This window comes from Homarus americanus, unplaced genomic scaffold (assembly GCF_018991925.1).
Source record: "Homarus americanus isolate GMGI-L3 unplaced genomic scaffold, GMGI_Hamer_2.0 scaffold24260, whole genome shotgun sequence".
NCBI lineage: Eukaryota > Metazoa > Arthropoda > Malacostraca > Decapoda > Nephropidae > Homarus > Homarus americanus.
In genome coordinates, this window is record NW_024721079.1 from 8,087,532 (window position 1) to 8,108,414 (window position 20,883).

Consider the following 20,883-nt stretch of genomic DNA (forward strand, 5'->3'; position numbering starts at 1 on the left):
TTTGCTTGTTTTTATGGCAAAAATATCATGTATAAGAAGTGACCTTGATCGTGGTTCTTTGAATGAGGAATTTTCAGTTGAATTTCAACCTCACTCTTTCATCATTTTGTCCAGTTGGAATGAACAATATTCTGTGCTATATCAAGGAATTGAAGTAGTCTTTTTGTTGTCTTGATCCTATAAATGTATCTAAGGTACAATCACCTCAAAGGTTCATGTCTCCTTCCGAACAAGTCAGTATTGAAACTAAATCAAATATGCAGTACCAGCAGTGTTGAGATCCTGAACTACACACACCTGTGAGTATTCTTGGTTATAATGTCACTTACCGGTGTATGTTATACTGCACATATATCCTTAACATTCCATTCTGAATGTAATAGTAAAATATACAAACAAATGACTCTCTCTCTCTCTCGGTGAAGATTGAATGTTATCGAAGTTCTCAGGGAAGAATGTCATTCTTAATACAGTATTACCCCGCCTAACGCGGTTTCACTTAACGCGTTTTATCATATACGCGGTGCCTCGCCAGAGCTGAACTTTCACTTAACACGGATTTTTTCCACATATACGCGGTGAGTGTCCGGCTCGAAACGCTATTTTTAGATTTGCCCCACCTGCCACCCTGCCTGACTGCCTGTTTTAGCTCATAAAATTCATACAAATTACCCGGCCAGAATATAATTTACATTGCTGGAATTCTTATAATTTGGTGATCATTTTGAATATAAACATCATATATTTTGCATTAGACATACAAATTTTAGATAAAATGTTTACTCTTGAGTAAATATGTTATCTTTTGTGCAAAATATATGACATTTATATTCAAAATATTCCTGGTCTTACAAGGAATCCAGCAATGTCAATTATATTATCCTAACTTTAGTTTGAGGTATTATTTATTACAAAAAAGTTAAGTATTCTGGTTTTCCCACACATCTCCTTGGGACGGTTGGTGGGGGGTGGGGGGGAGGGAGGGACCGACCGACCATCTGTTACCCTGTGAAGAATATTTTTTTTTTTATTATTAACTGAAGATATTTGTTTTAGCTCATAAAATTCATACAAATTACCCGGTCAGAATATAATTTACATTGCTGGAATTCTTATAATTTGATGATCTTTTTGAATATAAACATCATATATTTTGCATTAGACATACAAATTTTAGATAAAATGTTTAATCTGAGTAAGTATGTTATCTTTTGTGCAAAATATATGACATTTATATTCAAAATATTCCTGGTCTTACAAGGAATCCAGCAATGTCAATTATATTATCCTAACTTTAATCTAAGGTATTATTTAATACAAAATGTTAAAATTTATTTTTTTCACCCCGCATCTCTTGAAGGGAGGATTGGTGGGGGGTGGGGGGGACGGTTGGGACTGACCGTGCGGTTGGAAGAGGGGGGAGGCAAGGTGGGGTACTTTGATTGACAGATAGTGTCGTGAAGATTATTTTTTTTTTTATTAACTGAAGATATTTGTTTTAGCTCATAAAATTCATACAAATTACCCGGTCAGAATATAATTTACATTGCTGGAATTCTTATAATTTGGTGATCATTTTGAATATAAACATCATATATTTTGCATTAGACATACAAATTTTAGATAAAATTTTTTCTCTGGGTAACTATGTTATCTTTTGTGCAAAATATATGACATTTATATTCAAAATATTCCTGGTCTTACAAGGAATCCAGCAATGTCAATTGTATTATCCTAACTTTAGTTTGAGGTATTATTTATTAAAATTTAGTGGTTTTCCCCCAAAAATTTCTCAGAGAGGGAAGAGCCGGCAGTGTAGTGTGAGAGGGGGAGGGAGTTGAGTCCATTATTTGAATGGACATTAACTTGGCGACTGTATTTCTCTATTTCTCTTAAGTATTAATTGTGTGCATGTACCATCATAAAATTAAGATGTTATTTTTACTACAACATAGTTATGTGTCTTCAAAAAGTGGAGTTTGGGGGTCGGGCTGGTTTCTATTGGAATTAATCCCATATGTTCTGTTGTTCACTTAACGCGGATTTCACTTAACACGGGACCCTCTGGGTTCTATTGACCGCGTTAAGTGGGGTACAACTGTACTTATAAAAATTATGCTCTTCATCATTATGACATTACTGAAATTTCAAAACAGTGGTATCTCCATTAGCTGAAACAATTGGTGCAGAGCACTTCTGGGAATGAGAGATTTGCGGGTAACGAGACGACTCTCTTAAAGCCGGAAAAAAATCCCTCATCACCGGAATTTTCCGGGTAAAGGTAAAATGTTTTTAGAAGTTCTAGAAATTGCCCATTACAGTGACCCCTCATTTAACGAACACCTCGGTTAACATAATTTCGATTAACGAACTGCCTTCCATAAGGATCTTCAATTCGGTTAACGAAGTTCTTACGAACCGACCTCAACATGTTTTCGCTTGCACTGACCGGGCAACCAGCTTTAGTATCAGTCTGCCAATACATTAATCGGTTCGAGGGCTTAAATTCCTTACTATTTTAGTAAATATCAAGAAGTTTATACTATTCAATAATTTTAAAAGTTTAATATTCAATTTTTTTAGTCATTTTAACAATTATTGAACATAATTGAAGGTAAAGTGACTAGTTTAATGCGCGGCATCCAGCCTCTTAACACAGCAAACAGGAGTTAGTCTCTCTCTGTTTTCACTGGAGGTAACATCTTGCTTGAGACTCTCTTCAACTAAATGCTTTTTTTCTGTGTTTCCAAACAAATTATTGGTCATTTTGAAATATATTTTACATATTGACAATATATAATGCAGTGCAGTGTTGATTTAAAGAAAATAATCTTGAATTACACCAAGAGAGCTAAAATTTTATGGGTGAAATGGCGCCATGGGGTGACTTCTCTTCCACCCCAATGCCTTCTCTTCTTCCTTCTCCTCCACCCCCATTCTAAACCCCATCATCATCATCATCATCATCCAGGAGCCTTCTACATACACACCTCAAAGTAAGTGAACTTTTCTACCATTTTTGTTGAATTTAGGAAATTTTCGGTGAGCTGGAACCAATTACCCAAAAACCCATTGAAACAATGGTTTCGGTTAACGAACGACCTTCTGGAACGGATTGAGTTCGTTAACGGAGGGGTCACTGTACATCATATCTCAAACCCGGAAAAATATCCCTTATCCCTGGAATTTTCTGGATAACGGAAAAATTTTCACGGAAGTTTCAGAAATTGCCCATTACAGCGTCTCGTGAACCTGGAAAAACATCCCCCATCCCCGAAATTTTCTGGGTACGGTAGGGTCGGGATATATAGCGATTTTTTATAAAAAAAAAAAAGAAAATTATATCGCGACTACCAAAATTATCGACATTTACCAATACAGTGGTTCCTCATTTAACGAACGCTTCTGTTAACGAAATTTCGGTTTACGAATTACCTTCCATAAGAATCTTCAATTCAGTTAACGAAAATAAATCGATTAACGAAATCCTTACGAAAATCACGTTTTGTTTTGAACATCAGCTGATAAGCTGAGGGGGTACTCAGCCAATTCAGTAATCTTTTCTATGTTTACATTGGTTTCCAATGGAATAAATATCAAGAAAATTTTGCACTTTAATATTTGTGCATTTTTTTATACAGTATTAAAATTATTGGCCATCCTAAAATTTAGCCATCCAAGCTCTGTCTACATAAAGTTTTGAACAATTATTTTTGGCTCGATATATGTAACTATATTCATTTATTGAAACTCATTTACATGCACACACTGTCCTAAGGGCAAAGCTGAACTGTACATGTAATCAAAATAATGTACAAAATGATTATTAAAATTTTTGTCGTGCAAACTATGGCATGTTTACATTCAAATTAACCTTTTATCTTATAAGAATTTCAGCAATGTAAATTATATTCTCCCCTGTCACTTCTATGCAATTTATGAGAAAAAAAAAACTCAACTAAACGACATAAATAAACATGTCAAACATGTCACTGTCACCCCTCCCTCCTCCCAGCTAAGGTTTTGTGTTATACAGTGGGCTTTAAGTTTTATCTTATATAATATCACAGACTAAAGTTGGGAGAATATAATTTGCATTGCTGGAATCCTTGCAAGACAGCGAACAATTTGAATATAAACGTCATATATTTTGCACAAGAGATAAAAATTTTTGCTCTCTGTAATAAAAATCTTAAATTAGATCTAAAATTTGTATGTCTAATGCACATTATAGCTTGTTTATATTCAAATTGGTCGCTGTCTTGTGAGAATTCCAGCAATGGTAATTATATTCTCCCAGGTCATTTCACTAGCATTTTAAAATGAGAGAAGCTTGGTAGGACTGTTAAATAAACACACAGAGACCTTCGGCTCAAACTGTCAAACATATCACCTCACCCCCACGCTTGCTCGCTCCCTCCCTCCCTCCCTCCCTCCCAGCCAGGGTTTTAGGCCTACAATTTTTATATTATAATATCTCAGACTAAAGTTAGGAGAATGTAATTTGCATTGCTGTAATCCTTGCAAGACAGCGATAATTTGAATATAAACGTCATATATTTTGCACAGTAGATAAAAATTAATTACCTGTATCACATTACAGTAGTGATTTAAGAGTAAGAGTGTATATATATATATATATATATATATATATATATATATATATATATATATATATATATATATATATATATATATATATATATATATATATATATATATATATGCGCAACCCTCACAGTCAACCCTCACTTTACGCGGTCCCACATTCCGCGTTTCCACGTTAACGCGGTGCCTTGCCAGAACCTAACGTGCTCACATTACGCGGTGCGTGAACCCCATTACGCGGAGAGTGTCCGGCGCGACGCTATTTTTAGATTCGCCCCACCCGCCTGCCTGCCTGTGCTCCTCGCCTCTCCCTCCTCCTCCCTCCGCTTGGGCAAGCCGCGCGGTAAGGTTGCGCAGTGTGTGTCTTTGTTGCGTTATCACTGACGTCATATGACGTATCGGACTGTGATTGGCCATGCATCCCTACCCCCCTCTGCTGCTAGCTGTAATTGGCTTAAAGTATTATGACGTGTCCACCCGGGGGAGGGAGGGAGGGAGGAAAGACGACCTAGCCGCGCCAGTTTCATCCCTCCACGCCAGACCGTGTAAACGTGCATCCATTGTTCTCTAAAATGGCTTCCGCCGGACCACCACCCCCAGAGAGAAACCTTTCCTTACCTGGACCCAGCGGCACTAAGCCAAAGAAGACACGACGTTCCTTAAGCTACGAGGTGAAGTATACCATCATCCAAGAGTTGGAGAAAGGAACAAGGCAGGTTGATTTGGCGCGCCAGCATGGTGTGAATGAATCTACGATTCGAACAATAAAGAAGGATGCAGCCAAGATAAAGGAGCACATGAAGATCACAAAGTCTACAGGTGCTTCTATGATCAAGTATTTTCACAACCAGGTGCTTCTCAAGACAGAAAAATTACTTGTGAGGTACTTGGTGCGTCAGGCGCGACGGAACATGGCGGTCGACACGCGCTCTGTTAAGGACTACGCACGTGAACTGTACATTGCAGTGGCACGAAAGATGGGAACTACAGAGCCCAAACCCTTTAATGCTTCCTCTGGGTGGTTACAGAGGTTTAAGATCCGGAACAAGATCACCAATATAAACATTGGTGGTGAAGAAGCGAGTGCTGACCGTGCTGCGGCTAGGGAATTTCCTCCGTTTTTACGTGAGATTATGGAGGAAGGACAGTACAGTGACGACCAGGTGTTTAACATGGACGAATCTGGTCTTTTCTGGAAAAAGCTACCTTCCAAGTCCTTCGTTGTAAAGAATGCCAGCAAGATTCGGGGCCGGAAGATGCAGAAGGAACGCATCACCGTCCTGTTTACCACCAATGCCTCCGGTACCAGTAAGCTCAAGTTATCGGTGATCCACACAGCATGCAAGCCGCACGCCTACAAAACCATGGACATGACCAAGCTAAATGTCCACTGGCTGACCGCACGTAAGGCGTGAATGTTCTCTACACTGTCCCTCTCCTGGTTTGATGACTGTTTTGTTCCCGATGTAAAGAAATTCTGTGAGCAACAGAATGTACCATTCAAGATTTTGTTGCTGCTGGACAACGCACCAGGACACTCGCCGCTACTGTTAGATCGTCACCCCAACGTAAAAGTGGTCTTCCTTCCTCCCAACACTACGTCTATATTACAGCCCATGGACCAAGAGTTAATCTGTAATGTAAAAGCTGCATTCTCTACGAAAAAATTCAAACTCCTGAACGACTACACCAACACCAGGGAAGAGTTGCGCAACCTGAGTGACACCACCACCGATAGCAAGAGCGAAGAAGATGAGGATCAACAGTTGGCACAGCAAAAAATGCTGTTCAAACAATTCTGGAGAGTATTTAACATCAAGAAAGCTGTGGACTTCTTGGTGGAGTCATGGGATCAGCTGTCTATTGCTACAATTCGTCACGCATGGAGACATGTGTTGCATGGAATACCAGGTGAGAGGAGGAGTCAATCTGTGACTGGTGAGGTTCAGACTGTTGCAGTAGCAGTGGACCTTGCCAGAGAAGCTGCGCACACTGTTACAGTTCCAGGCTTCTCCGAGACCACCAACGACGACATCCTGGAGGTGATAAGGGATCCTGATGTGACTACCGACGAGATGGTAGATGATGATGATGACGACGTCAGTGAAGAGGCAGGTGGTGCGTCATCCCAAGAAGAACAACACTTATCCCATAGTAATGTTAGGGGTGCCATCGAGTGTATCGAGAAAGCCAAGCTCCTCCTTTCCGACGACCCTGACGCAAACAGGTATGAAATCTTCACTACCCAGCTGTTGCAGACTATAGAGCCCTACATCAAGGTGTATCACAACAACATCAACACCAGCCGTCAGCAAAGCATAACAGATTTCTTCGCCCGCAACCCACCACAGCCAGCCCAAGCCAGTGATAGTGACAGTGAAGATGACTTTGAGGGATTTGTCAGGGAAGCCCTGACAACTGTAAGTGACAGTGATGGTGATTCACCTGAGGGCCAGTAATCTGCCCTCTGCCTCGGAACCAGCCTCCATCCCCGTATGCCGACCCATCTCTTCTACTAACGTAAGTGTTCCACATAACTTTTAGTTTTCCTAACCTAACCTTTATTTTTCCTATGTTAACCTTTATTTTTCCTAACCTAACCTCTTCTATATTACTTGTTTTTTCATACCATCATAAAGTTAAGATAAAATTTTTACTACAACAAAGTTGTGTGTCGTCAAAAAGTGGAGTTTGGGGGTCGGCCCGGACTCTATTTCAATTAATCCCATATGTTATGTTATTCACTTTACGCGTTCCTCACTTTCCGCGGGACCCTGCAGGTTACATTAACCGCGTAAAGTGAGGGTTGACTGTGTGTGTGTATATATATATATATATATATATATATATATATATATATATATATATATATATATATATATATATATATATATATATATATATATATATATATATATATATATATATATATATATATATATATATATATATATATATATATATATATATATATATATATATATATTGATTTAAGGGTGATTTAGGGGAATTTTAGGAGTGCTTCTGACTTTATGCATTTTTTGCTTTACTTTGAATATACTTTTCTGTGAGCTGGAACCAATTATCCAATATCCCATTGAAACAATGGTTTCGGTTGATGAAATTTTCGGTTAACGAACGACCCTCTGGAACGAATTGAGTTCGTTAACCGAGGGACCACTGTACAGTATACAGTATAGCGATAATTTATTTATTTCATGAGGGAAATCGGGCAGGAAATATCTCAAATTTACTGCCATGGACAACAAATGCGATATTTGCTCTCCAGAGGCGCCACTGTGGCTGCTCACTCGCGCACTCATGCTCGCCCGCAGTCTTTCTGAGTGAGTGACGAGTCAGCAGTCGACTCTACTGCAGATTCTGAATTCTAAGGTGAGTGTAAATGGGTTGCTAGTGACGTGAAAAGTGAAGTGAAGAAAATGGAAAGCTTAATGGAAAAGAGTTAATACTGTAACTTATGTTTTTGGTTTGTTCGTTTATGTAGGTGTGGGATTGTCGAGTGAGAGTGGCATTGTGGCGTCTGCTGCCGAGTCTGGTGTTTCCGGGATGGCGTTAGCTGCTGAGTCTGGTGTTCCTTGATATTGATACAGTCTGGTGTTCCCAAGGCTACTGCTCATTGGTGCTTTAGTTAGTAAGAAAATAAACTCATTAAGTCAAGTTAAGTCACTTTTATTGGCCTCCAGAACCCAACCATGTTTTCCCCATTGATTATATGCAATTACAGCTCCTCCCCGACTTATGACCTACTCGACTTGCGACCACCCGTACTTACGACCTGCCTCAGTCGTACCAAAATTTTGTCAAATTACGTATTTTCGAGTCCCAACGTCAGTACACAGGCAAAATTTTCGTTTGTAATTCACTTTAAAATGGCTGGCAAGCTTAAAAGTGAGAGTTTTGTGGTGCTGAAAAGAAAAAGAGACACCCATTTTAGATTTTCTATGTGTTATTTAAGCATTTTCGACTTATGACCTGGATTTGGGTCTCTAACCCTGTCGTAAGTCGGGGAGGAGCTGTATATATCGTGATTTAGTATAGGGCGAACATCCTTGGACCCCATCTCGCAATATATCCCGACCCTACTTTACGGGAAAATTTTCTCAGAATTTTCCAGAAAATGTGCCCCTCAGAAAATCGTTCCCAAAGCTGGGAAATTCCACCTTTGGGAACGATTTTCTGAAAATTTCACCTCCCTGCTATCGGAGAGTTCCTGGTTTGAGGGATTCCAGCTAACGGAGATATTACTGATGTATAAATACAGTAAAGCCTCAAATAACGATGGTAATGTATCCTCCAATATTGCAGTGCAAGTTGAATCATCGTCTTGTGAATCATTAGTTACCATTAAAATAAAGCAATAATAATATGTGTTCCCTAGTGTGACCTTTTCATATATTTTGTGTGGCTTTTCTCCCCCTTTTCCCCCAGACAGGAAAAGTAATGAAAAATAAAAATTATTCTTTAAATAATGGTTATTAATGCACCTAATGCAATATAAATCAATGATAATATGTAGTGACACAAGAGGAGATAGGACACTGTTGTTGTTGTTGTCAGTGTTTACACCCTGGTAGTAACTGTAGTAAAATTAATGTAAAAAGATATATCTTTTAATTACAGTAATGTTATTTAATGTATGTACAGTAGAAGTAACCACTGATGATAAAGAAAAAAGATGAGAATGATAGTGGAAGACCAACGTATGTATGTGCTCTCTCATGGAAACAGCGTTAAGGGGAGAATCCAGTTTTTGGTGGAGGTGCTTTTAATTTTGGTCGATTGTTATAATATTCCTGTCATCAGTGAAGGATCATATGCACAACAATTCTAGCCCCATAACCCCCTTCTACCCTTTCCAAATTTTCATCCCTTTGCACATTTTTTTCAAATTTTTATAGATTTCCAAGGTATAATTTCTCCGTTACTTCTTTCTATTTTGCCTTGAAATTGATAGTACAGTACTAAGAGATCTAGTACTGTATTGTCATTAAATATTACTGAGCGATATGTTTGTTTTTGTCTTTGGTTTTAAGGATAAAAAAATTTCAAGTTTGGTTGAAATTTTTGTCAAAATATCGAGATTAAATATTCAACCAAAAATGAATATTGTACGATAGAAAAAAATGGAATCTGTAGTTATGTTGAGGAAAGGTTCTTCCTGTGCTGAGTGTTTGTTTCATTGAAATCGGTCAAAAACTGGCAGAGAACTGTCAATTTGAATGTTTGAAAAGTTAATTTTGAGATACAATTCGATAAAGTTTCTCAACCTTTCTCCTCTGTGTAAGTGCTCAATCTGAGCCAATTTTACATGTAATATCTTGTTTTTTATGTATTTTTACATCTCCAAATGAACTCCAGTCATATTCCTTACGTTAGATAGAGGGGAGGGGTGGAAGGCTGAGGCTGGGCTGCACCAGGTGCCCTCCTGAGAGGGCTGTTACCTTCATTAGTTTTAGCGAATATTTTCTTCTTTCATTCTCTTGAATTTAGCAAAGCTCTTGGTACATGCTTCCTTTAGTTGTCTTTTATGTTTTGAATCACATGCCATCCTGATATTTGTGGAGAGAAGCCTGGTACAGCAGTACAAGTGAGGTAAGATAGGCGGTGCAGCAGAGTACACACCTCTCCTTGACAAGGTCCAGGACCAACTGATGACACGTGTTTCTACCTCTCTATACTCGCCAGAGAGGAAGAGAGTTGCCTGAAATTAATTTCTGAAGTCTTTTTTGTGCTATTTATTCCATATTTTTGTGGAAAAAATATTTTACCACGATCATTCATGTATGTCTACCCAAAGGGACTTAGGAAGGTTGGGGGCGGGGGGAGGGGGGAACCACACATAGCTGCATAAATATTACGAATATTGCCATAAAACTCCTTCCAGATACAGCCATAGGCAACACCTTTGCTCGGGAATTTTTTCAAATGTAATTTTTTTTCTTCATTTTTCATCGATCTAAGCCAGACGCTCCCCTTATTTCTCTTATGTAGACAAACGATCCCTTATTGTTTTTGACTGAATGACTATTTGATTGAATTTATGTTTGTGTACAAAATGAACAATACAATTCATTAATAATACATAGAATATTAAAACACACAAGAGGAGACGAGACGGCATTGTTTTCGTTTGTGTTTACACCCTTGACGTGGTTCTACATATGAAACTGAAAAAATAAGGCCATGGTTGTAGCTGTAGTAAATTTAGTGTAAAAAAAGAATATGCATGTTTTAATTAAATTTTTTTTTATGGAAATAAATGGAGCAATGGAACTAGCTAACCACTAATAGTAAAGAAAAAAGTGAGACGGATTGTGCAACGCCAATGTATGTAAGTGTGCACACGTGAAAACATAGATCATATCTCTCCATAAGAATATGAAAGCAACACTTATTACTGTTCATATATGTTTTAATTAATGCTTATGAATTTAAAAAAAATTCTACTCACCAATGGTGGTAAAGTCGAAAACATAAGGACAGCCAATGATGATGTGTGAGTTTTTACTCAGATGACGAAGTTCCTAAGTCATAAGGTTCTTCATCTGAAGCTGTAGGTTCAACTCTGGCTGAAGCTGTAGCTTTCCATAAAGATGCCATAGCTGTTGCTGAACCTGTAGTTGTTGCTGAAGCTGTAGCTTTCCATAAAGATGCCATAGCTGTTGCTGAACCTGTAGTTGTTGCTGAAGCTGCTGCTGAATTTGATGGTGTAGCTGTAGCTGAAGTTGATGGTGTAGCTGTAGCTGAAGTTGATGGTGTAGCTGTAGCTGAAGTTGATGGTGTAGCAGTAGCTGAAGTTGATGGTGTAGCTGAACCTGAAGTTGATGGTGTATCTGTTGCTGAAGTTGATGGTGTAGCTGTAACTGAAGTTGATGGTGTAGCTGAACCTGAAGTTGATGGTGTAGCTGTAACTGAAGTTGATGGTGTAGCTGAACCTGAAGTTGATGGTGTAGCTGAACCTGAAGTTGATGGTGTAGCTGTACCAGAAGTTGATGGTGTAGCTGTACCTGAAGTTGATGGTGTAGCTGAACCTGAAGTTGATGGTGTAGCTGTACCTGAAGTTGATGGTGTAGCTGAACCTGAAGTTGATGGTGTAGCTGTACCTGAAGTTGATGGTGTAGCTGTAGCTGAAGTTGATGGTGTAGCTGTACCTGAAGTTGATGGTAGCTGTAACTGAAGTTGATGGTGTAGCTGTACCTGAAGTTGATGGTGTAGCTGAGCAAGTTGATGGTGTAGCTGTAACTGATGGTGTAGCTGTTGCTGAAGTTGATGGTGTAGCTGTAACTGAAGTTGATGGTGTAGCTGAACCTGAAGTTGATGGTGTAGCTGAACCCGAAGTTGATGGTGTAGCTGAACCTGAAGTTGATGGTGTAGCTGTAACTGAAGTTGATGGTGTAGCTAACCTGAAGTTGATGGTGTAGCTGAACCTGAAGTTGATGGTGTAGCTGAACCTGAAGTTGATGGTGTAGCTGGAGCTGAAGTTGATGGTGTAGCTGGAGCTGAAGTTGATGGTGTAGCTGAACCTGAAGTTGATGGTAGCTGAACCCGAAGTTGATGGTGTAGCTGTAACTGAAGTTGATGGTGTAGCTGTAACTGAAGTTGATGGTGTAGCTGAACCTGAAGTTGATGGTGTAGCTGAACCTGAAGTTGATGGTGTAGCTGTAACTGAAGTTGATGGTGTAGCTGTTGCTGAAGTTGATGGTAGCTGTAACTGAAGTTGATGGTGTAGCTGTTGCTGAAGTTGATGGTAGCTGAACCCGAAGTTGATGGTGTAGCTGTAACTGAAGTTGATGGTGTAGCTGGAGCTGAAGTTGATGGTGTAGCTGGAGCTGAAGTTGATGGTGTAGCTGGAGCTGAAGTTGATGGTAGCTGAACCTTAAGTTGATGGTGTAGCTGAACCTGAAGTTGATGGTGTAGCTGAACCCAGTTGATGGTGTAGCTGTAACTGAAGTTGATGGTGTAGCTGAACCTGAAGTTGATGGTGTAGCTGAACCTGAAGTTGATGGTGTGAACCTGAAGTTGATGGTGTAGCTGAACCTGAAGTTGATGGTGTAGCTGAACCTGAAGTTGATGGTGTAGCTGTAACTGAAGTTGATGGTGTAGCTGGAGCTGAAGTTGATGGTGTAGCTGTAACTGATGGTGTAGCTGTAACCGAAGTTGATGGTGTAGCTGTAACTGATGGTAGCTGCAACTGATGGTGTAGCTGTAACCGAAGTTGATGGTGTAGCTGTAACTGATGGTGTAGCTGTAACTGATGGTGTAGCTGTAACTGAAGTTGATGGTGTAGCAAGTTGATGGTGTAGCTGTAACTGATGGTGTAGCTGTAACTGAAGTTGATGGTGTAGCTGTAACTGATGGTGTAGCTGTAACTGATGGTGTAGCTGTAACCGAAGTTGATGTAGCTGTAACTGATGGTGTAGCTGTAACTGATGGTGTAGCTGTAACTGAAGTTGGTGGTGTAGCTGTAACTGATGGTGTAGCTGTAACTGAAGTTGATGGTGTAGCTGTAACTGATGGTGTAGCTGTAACTGATGGTGTAGCTGTACATGAAGTTGATGGTGTAGCTGTAACTGATGGTGTAGCTGTAACCGATGGTGTAGCTGTAACTGAAGTTGATGGTGTAGCTGTAGCTGAAGTTGATGGTGTAGCTGTAACTGATGGTGTAGCTGTAACTGATGGTGTAGCTGTTGCTGAAGTTGATGGTGTAGCTGTAGCTGAAGTTGATGGTGTAGCTGTAACTGATGGTGTAGCTGTAACTGATGGTGTAGCTGTAACTGAAGTTGATGGTGTAGCTGTAACTGATGGTGTAGCTGTAACTGATGGTGTAGCTGAGCATGAAGTTGATGGTGTAGCTGTAACTGATGGTGTACCTGTAACTGATGGTGTAGCTGTAACTGATGTTGTAGCTGTAACTGATGTTGTAGCTGTAACCGAAGTTGATGGTGTAGCTATAACTGATGGTGTAGCTGTAACTGATGGTGTAGCTGTAACTGATGGTGTAGCTGTAACTGATGGTGTAGCTGTAACTGATGGTGTAGCTGTAACTGAAGTTGATGGTGTAGCTGCAACTGATGGTGTAGCTGTAACCGATGGTGTTGCTGTAACTGATGGTGTAGCTGTAACTGATGGTAGCTGTAACTGATGGTGTAGCTGTAACTGAAGTTGATGGTGTAGCTGTAACTGATGGTGTAGCTGTAACTGATGGTAGCTGCAACTGATGTGTGTAGCTGCAACTGATGGTGTAGCTGTAACTGATGGTGTTGCTGTACCTGAATTTGATGGTGTAACTGTAACTGATGGTGTAGCTGCACCTGAAGTTGATGGTGAAGCTGTAACTGATGGTAGCTGTAAATCGAAGTTGATGGTGTAGTTGTAACTGATGGTGTAGCTGTAACTGATGGTGTAGCTGTACCTGATGGTGTAGCTGTAACTGATGGTGTAGCTGTACCTGAAGTTGATGGTGTAGCTGTAACTGATGGTGTAGCTGTAACTGATGGTGTAGCTGTAACTGATGGTGTAGCTGTAACTGAAGTTGATGGTGTAGCTGTAACTGATGGTGTTAGGTACCTGAAGTTATGGTAGCAACTGATGGTGTAGCTGTAACTGATGGTGTTGCTGTACCTGAAGTTGATGGTGTAGCTGTAACTGATGGTGTAGCTGTAACTGATGGTGTAGCTGTACCTGAAGTTGATGGTAGCTGCAACGGTTGTGTAGCTGTAACTGATGGTGTAGCTGTAACTGATGGTGTAGCTGTAGCTGCAACTGATGGTGTAGCTGTAACTGATGGTGTAGCTGTAGCTGATGGTGTAGCTGTAACTGATGGTGTAGCTGTAACTGATGGTGTAGCTGTAACTGAAGTTGATGGTGTAGCTGTAACTGATGGTGTAGCTGTAACTGATGGTGTAGCTGTAACTGATGTTGTAGCTGTAACTGATGGTGTAGCTGTAACTGATGTTGTAGCTGTAACTGAAGTTGATGGTGTAGCTGTAACTGAAGTTGATGGTGTAGCTGTAACTGATGGTGTAGCTGTAACTGATGGTAGCTGTAACTGATGGTGTAGCTGTACCTGATGGTGTAGCTGTAACTGAAGTTGATGGTGTAGCTGTAACTGATGGTGTAGCTGTAACTGATGGTGTTGCTGTAACTGATGGTGTAGCTGTAACTGATGGTGTACTGTAACTGATGGTGTAGCTGTAACTGAAGTTGATGGTGTAGCTGTAACTGATGGTGTAGCTGTTGCTGATGGTGTTGCTGTACCTGTTGATGGTGTAGCTGCAACTGATGGTGTAGCTGTACCTGAAGTTGATGGTGTAGCTGTAACTGATGGTGTAGCTGTAACGAAGTTGATGGTGTAGCTGCAACTGATGGTGTAGCTGTAACTGATGGTGTTGCTGTAACTGATGGTGTAGCTGTAACTGATGGTAGCTGTAACTGATGGTGTAGCTGTAACTGAAGTTGATGGTGTAGCTGTAACTGATGGTGTAGCTGTTGCTGATGGTGTTGCTGTAACTGAAGTTGATGGTGTAGCTGTAACTGATGGTGTAGCTGTAACTGATGGTGTAGCTGTAGCTGAAGTTGATGGTGTAGCTGTAACTTGGTGTAGCTGTAACTGATGGTGTTGTTGTACCCGAAGTTGATGGTGTAGCTGTACCTGAAGTTGATGGTGTAGCTGTAACTGATGGTGCTGTACCTGAAGTTGATGGTGTAGCTGTAACTGATGGTGTAGCTGTAACTGAAGTTGATGGTGTAGCTGTAACAAATGGTGTTGCTGTACCTGAAGTTGATGGTGTAGCTGTAACTGATGGTGTAGCTGTAACTGATGGTGTAGCTGTACCTGATGGTGTAGCTGTACCTGAAGTTGATGGTGTAGCTGTAACTGATGGTAGCTGTTGCTGAAGTTGATGGTGGACCTGAAGTTGATGGTGTAGCTGTAACTGATGGTGTAGCTGTACCTGAAGTTGATGGTGTAGCTGTACCAGTTGATGGTGTAGCTGTAGCTGAAGTTGATGGTGTAGCTGTACCTGAAGTTGATGGTGTAGCTGTAGCTGAAGTTGATGGTGTAGCTGTAACTGATGGTGTAGCTGTACCTGAAGTTGATGGTGTAGCTGTAACTGATGGTGTAGCTGTACCTGAAGTTGATGGTGTAGCTGTAACTGATGGTGTAGCTGTACCCGAAGTTGATGGTGTAGCTGTAACTGATGGTAGCTGTACCTGAAGTTGATGGTGTAGCTGTAACTGATGGTGTAGCTGTAACTGATGCAGCTGTACCTGAAGTTGATGGTGTAGCTGTAACTGATGGTGTAGCTGTACCTGAAGTTGATGGTGTAGCTGTAACTGATGGTGTATTAACTGATGGTGTAGCTGTACCTGAAGTTGATGGTTTAGGACTTCAAATGATAAAACTGTCTAAAGAAGCTTGCACGGCTGCTTTCTTTTTCTCATTATGCATCTTTATGTAGGGGTCATAGGCGTTTTTCACATCCCTGTTAATTTTAATGCATTGTTCTGTTAATGGATCCACTTAAGAACATATGTACATTGCTTGTTCCATGTGACCAAATGCTTCTGCCAAACCCTTAATGATAAATTTACGAGTAGGTGAGGTAGGGGTAATCTGTTGGTGTGTTTGTGGTCTGGTCGTGGTCTTGTTCAAGTTGCATAAGTTCTTCATTAGTTAGGTCTTCTCCGTGACTGTTTAATAGTTCCTGAACATTCTCTTCATGAACTTCTTCAAATCCTACAGTGTACATGGCAAGTTCAACAATATTTCTTGGAATGTTTGGTCTGGTTTCCTCAAAACCTTTGAAGGTTTTTACATATTCCGGCCATAATTTTCTTCACACACCATTCATGCTCCCTTCTGATACTTTCCAATGTTTTTAACAGCTTTTAAAATATGATATCCATGCCAGATTCTGTTATGGACGACTTTCCAGCACCATCTGTTTCTTCAATCAGTTGAGAAGATGACACAACGTAAATAATAGGCCTTAACCCTTAGGCCCCGGGTGATGTTCCAGAACGTCTGACTCGCGCACCCTGGTTGATATTCCAGAACGTGCACCTCATCCCGCCACTGTTTAAATGTCCAGCACGGGTTATCAGGATCCCATGTGACTATTTGCCTGTCACGCCACACCTTAGCCACAGGGAAGCTTCCTGAACATAATTATCTACTTTTGTTTGTTTCATTTTCATTGTTTGTCCATTATTAATGTTGTATCAAAGTAATATTGCTAAAAGTAGTGTAGTTGTATTATAGTGTAGTATTACTGGAAAATAATGCTATGATTATGTTATAAATGTAATTATTTGTGGAATTATTATTATTTTATATATTTCTTGCTATACCAAACACAAAGACAGCCAGAGAGCTGGCGACAGACTGCTGTGTGTTGCCAAGCACTTTTTATGAAAAATAATGCAAAAAATAAGTTTTTAAATGAATTATTTACAAGAAATAAGTATTTTGATCAGTAAATATATGCATTATTGGCCACTTCAGACACAAAGTTGGGCTAAAAATAGCCCTCTTATCTCCCTCCCTCTTACACTGGTCAGAAGGAAGCTTCTTGGTAAATAACTTCTTTTGTTTGTTTATTTTCATTGTTTGTTTATTTTATCATGTTGTATCAAATTAATATTACTAAAAGTTTTGTAGTTTCATTTCCGTTTAGTATTACTAGATGATAATGCTATGATTATGTTATAAATGTATTTATTTGTGGAATTATTATTCCGATAATTATTTGTATGACCTACGTGGTCTCCCAAACATAAAGCCTGACGACAGACTGTGTGTGTGTGTCGCTGAGAACCTCTTATCAAGAGTAATGCAAATAAAATAAAGTAAATGAATTACAGCTCCTCACCCGACTTACGACCTACTCTACCTACTCGACTTACGTCTACCCGCACTTACGACCTGCCTCAGTCGTACCAGAATTTTGTCAAATACGTATTTTCAAGTCCTAAAGTCAGTACACAGACAAAATTTTCATTTGTAATTCACTTTAAAATGGCTGGTAAGCTTAAAAGTGAGTGTTTTGTGGTGCTGAGAAGAAAAAGAGACACCAGTTTCGATTTTCTATGTGTTATTTAAGCATTCCGACTTACAACCATTTCGACTTATGACCTGGATGTCAGTCCCTAACTCCGTCATAAGTCGGGGAGCAGCTGTAATGATTTATAGGAAATAAGTATGATCAGTAAACAAATGCTTTATTGGCCAACTCAGACACAAAGGCAAGTAGGAAAATGACCCCTAAGTGTGTAGTGGGGGTATGACCAGCGGCACCTTAGCCCGGGGCGTAAGGGTTAAATGATGATATGAGTCGCAACGATTGATGGTGACGAATCAACCAATGGCGCCCAAATCATATTCTTATTTCAACAGGAAGCCCGACTCTCTCTCTCTACCCAATACAGGGTTTATTCGTCATCCTTCGTCATAGGTTTAGGGCTAAATTTTCAATGAATAGATATTTCAAATTCGACCTTATGGCTCCAGCACTTGGCTATTAGACCGAGTGGCCGACTTCCCTTGATAATGACGAATCCACTTAATGCGAGTCCAATCAGCGGACGGGACGGCCGCGGACATCAGCGACGTGGGTTTCAACAGCCAATCAGGTGGTCATTCAGCGGGGGGTTGTCTGTGTTTCTGTCTCAGTTCCCACGCTTTTGCCCTGATTGTGTCATAATTCTTCGTCTGCTTTTTTCGTGCTTTTCTTGGATATTTTTTCTTTCATTGTGTCCTCATCTGAGAGTGATAGTGCAGGAGAGGGTCCTAGACACCCACGTAAGCGAGTGAGGGAGGAAAATAAGTGGAAATTAGAGGTGACAAAGCAGAAAAGGAACTCTGGCAGTCACTGAAAGTACACGAGTGTGAGAAACTAAAAAGTTGTGGGGAAACATGTTATTGGCCCCGTATGCAAGGATGGCTGCATGGCCAAGCTTGGTGAAGAGAAAGTAAATAAGATTTTTTATGATTTCTGGACTATTGGTAACTTAGATAAACAGAACATTTACATTAGTAAACTCGTAACCTCTGGGCATGTTAGCCATTCACGTATTGCTGACCGTGTCTCATGTAAATTGTGATTTAGGAGAGTGAGACAATAACAGTGTGTAGGAATGCCTTCTACTCTATTCACGGGAATACTGAACGGCTTGTGATGACTGTGCTGAGTAATGTGAATGTGACTAGGACTGTGGAGCAGGACATGAGGGGCAAGACAGCTGCATCACACATGCCCGGCATTAGCTTAGACAGAAGACAGCTGGTGATTGAACACATTAATAGTTATGCAGCTGTTAGCAGTCATTGCAGCCGTGCTAAAAGTCCATACCGGAAATACTTCCCATCGGAGTTGAATGTCACCACTATGTACAGGATGTATCAGGAGTGGCTGAAGGAACAAGACACTAATCACAAAGCAGTGACCCACCACTATTATCAGGATGTGTTCAATCAAGAGTTCAGCCTTGGTTTTTCTCCACCTATGGCTGACACCTGCAACACCTGTGATAGGATCCCCATAGTCTTGATGCCACAAACAAGGTGAAGAATGTGCAGGAATTTAACTGCCTCACCACTGAACAAACCCTGCACAGGAAGCAAGCAAAAGAACCTCACGGCTACCTGAAAGCGTATGCTGATGATGATGGTGAGCGGTCATCTCGATCGACCTGCAGCATACACTCCCCACTACCTGCATCAACTCTGGTGTTCGGTATTATAAATGCAAACTGGATATGTAACTTTGGGACCCACAATGTCAAAACTGGGAATGCTTCATGTATCTGTGAAGTGAAGCCACGGCAGAGAAGGGTTCTTCTGAAATTGTCAGCTGTGTCATGCACTACATCAGGACACAGTAACCACTACAGTCACGAAACTCGTTATTTTCAGTGATAACTGTGGAGGGCAAAATAAAAACCTACACTTTGTTCTGACCTGCCTCCATTACATTCATGAGGGCGCTCACTGACATCAAACACATTTTCATGGTCCCTGGCCACTCCTACCTTCCCTGTGATCATGACTTTGGTCACATAGATAAGACCCTCAGGAAGATGGAGGTCTATACTCTAGAGGGCTATGCTGCAGCAACAGGGGGTGCAGGCACACGAAACCATTCTCAGTTTTGAAAATGAAGAGGCAGGACTTCCTGGATGTCTATTTTAGTTTCACAGATCACCAAACACCATGAACCAGGGTCTGTTTCAGTGGTACCAAGGTCTTGACCTACTCCACAAACTACAAGGAGGGGTATGGCCTCAAGGCAGCATACAACCTCACAGACCCCTACATAGTCAGGCTGCAGAAAGAGCATGGCAGGAAGTACCTCTCAACCTTCAACTTGGCTTCCGTGACTCTACAACCCAAGTATGACAAACCTGTGGCACTGACACCTGAGAAACTGAGCAACATCGAGGACCTGTTGCAGTATATTCCTGAGAGGGAAAGGGGTTACTTCAGGGACATCATTGCGGGGCAGAGGGATCCAATGTCATACATCGATGAGGTCGACCCTGGTGATGACCTCCTTGAGTACTAAACCCCCACCTTCCATCACTACACACACCTACACAGCATCAGGATCGTGTAAATTTTTTTTCACATCTGAATCTCCCAGGGATTGAACCCTGGATCTTGCGAGCAGCTACCAAAATATTGCCATTCAGGCATTTCCACAGCTCATACTTCACTTTGAAATAGATTTTTATATACAGTACTTATCTACATTTTTCAGCATTATTTCTTATGTCAGGTAAAACTACATTAAATTTCCTGTTCTGAACCGAAACACAAAAATCATCAAAATCGTATGATTGGTTACGGGGACTCTGCACATGGGTGGCACAGATAAGATAGTTGTTTATGCACTGGGTATCTAGGCAGCAGTGCAATCCGGTACTGTCTGTGCAACTGAGCAGCCATTTTGAGGAGCCAATCTGCTTACCCAACTTTGGGAGGGGCTAGAAAGGGTGCCTTAAACAAATTCTGCCTAAAGAACCAACGGACTGGGCAACCACAGCTAGTAAGATCATCCTTTTGCCGTCAAAAACACAATTATAATCACAGATCAAAACAAAAACAAACTATACAACCTCTTATGGTTGCTGCATGGAATGTTAGTACCCTTCTGGATATTGGCACAAATGCATGTCCTGAAAGAAGAACTGCCCTTGTGGCAAAAAGAGCATTAGGTATAACATCGACATAGCAGACACTAGTGAGCCCCGGCT

General features: G+C 40.6%; 1 protein-coding gene across 13 annotated transcripts in view; it reads left to right on the top strand.

Annotated features, from left to right (window-relative positions):
- LOC121861523 (BLOC-1-related complex subunit 8 homolog) overlaps positions 1–20,883 on the top strand; it is a 113,738-nt gene that overhangs the window by 53,014 nt on the left and 39,841 nt on the right. For 3 of the 13 annotated variants that reach the window (XM_042359354.1, XM_042359351.1, XM_042359347.1), the window contains exon 6: positions 8,114–8,286. The exons of 8 other annotated variants lie outside the window; for them this stretch is intronic. Coding sequence is in view for 4 of the 5 variants with exons in the window: in XM_042359347.1 (XP_042215281.1) it covers positions 8,114–8,185 (72 nt within the window). In the remaining variant the exon portion in view is untranslated. Of the gene's footprint in view, positions 1–7,897; positions 8,002–8,113; positions 8,287–20,883 lie in introns of those variants that run through there. 2 more of the 13 variants (XM_042359346.1, XM_042359350.1) reach the window with 1 other exon arrangement.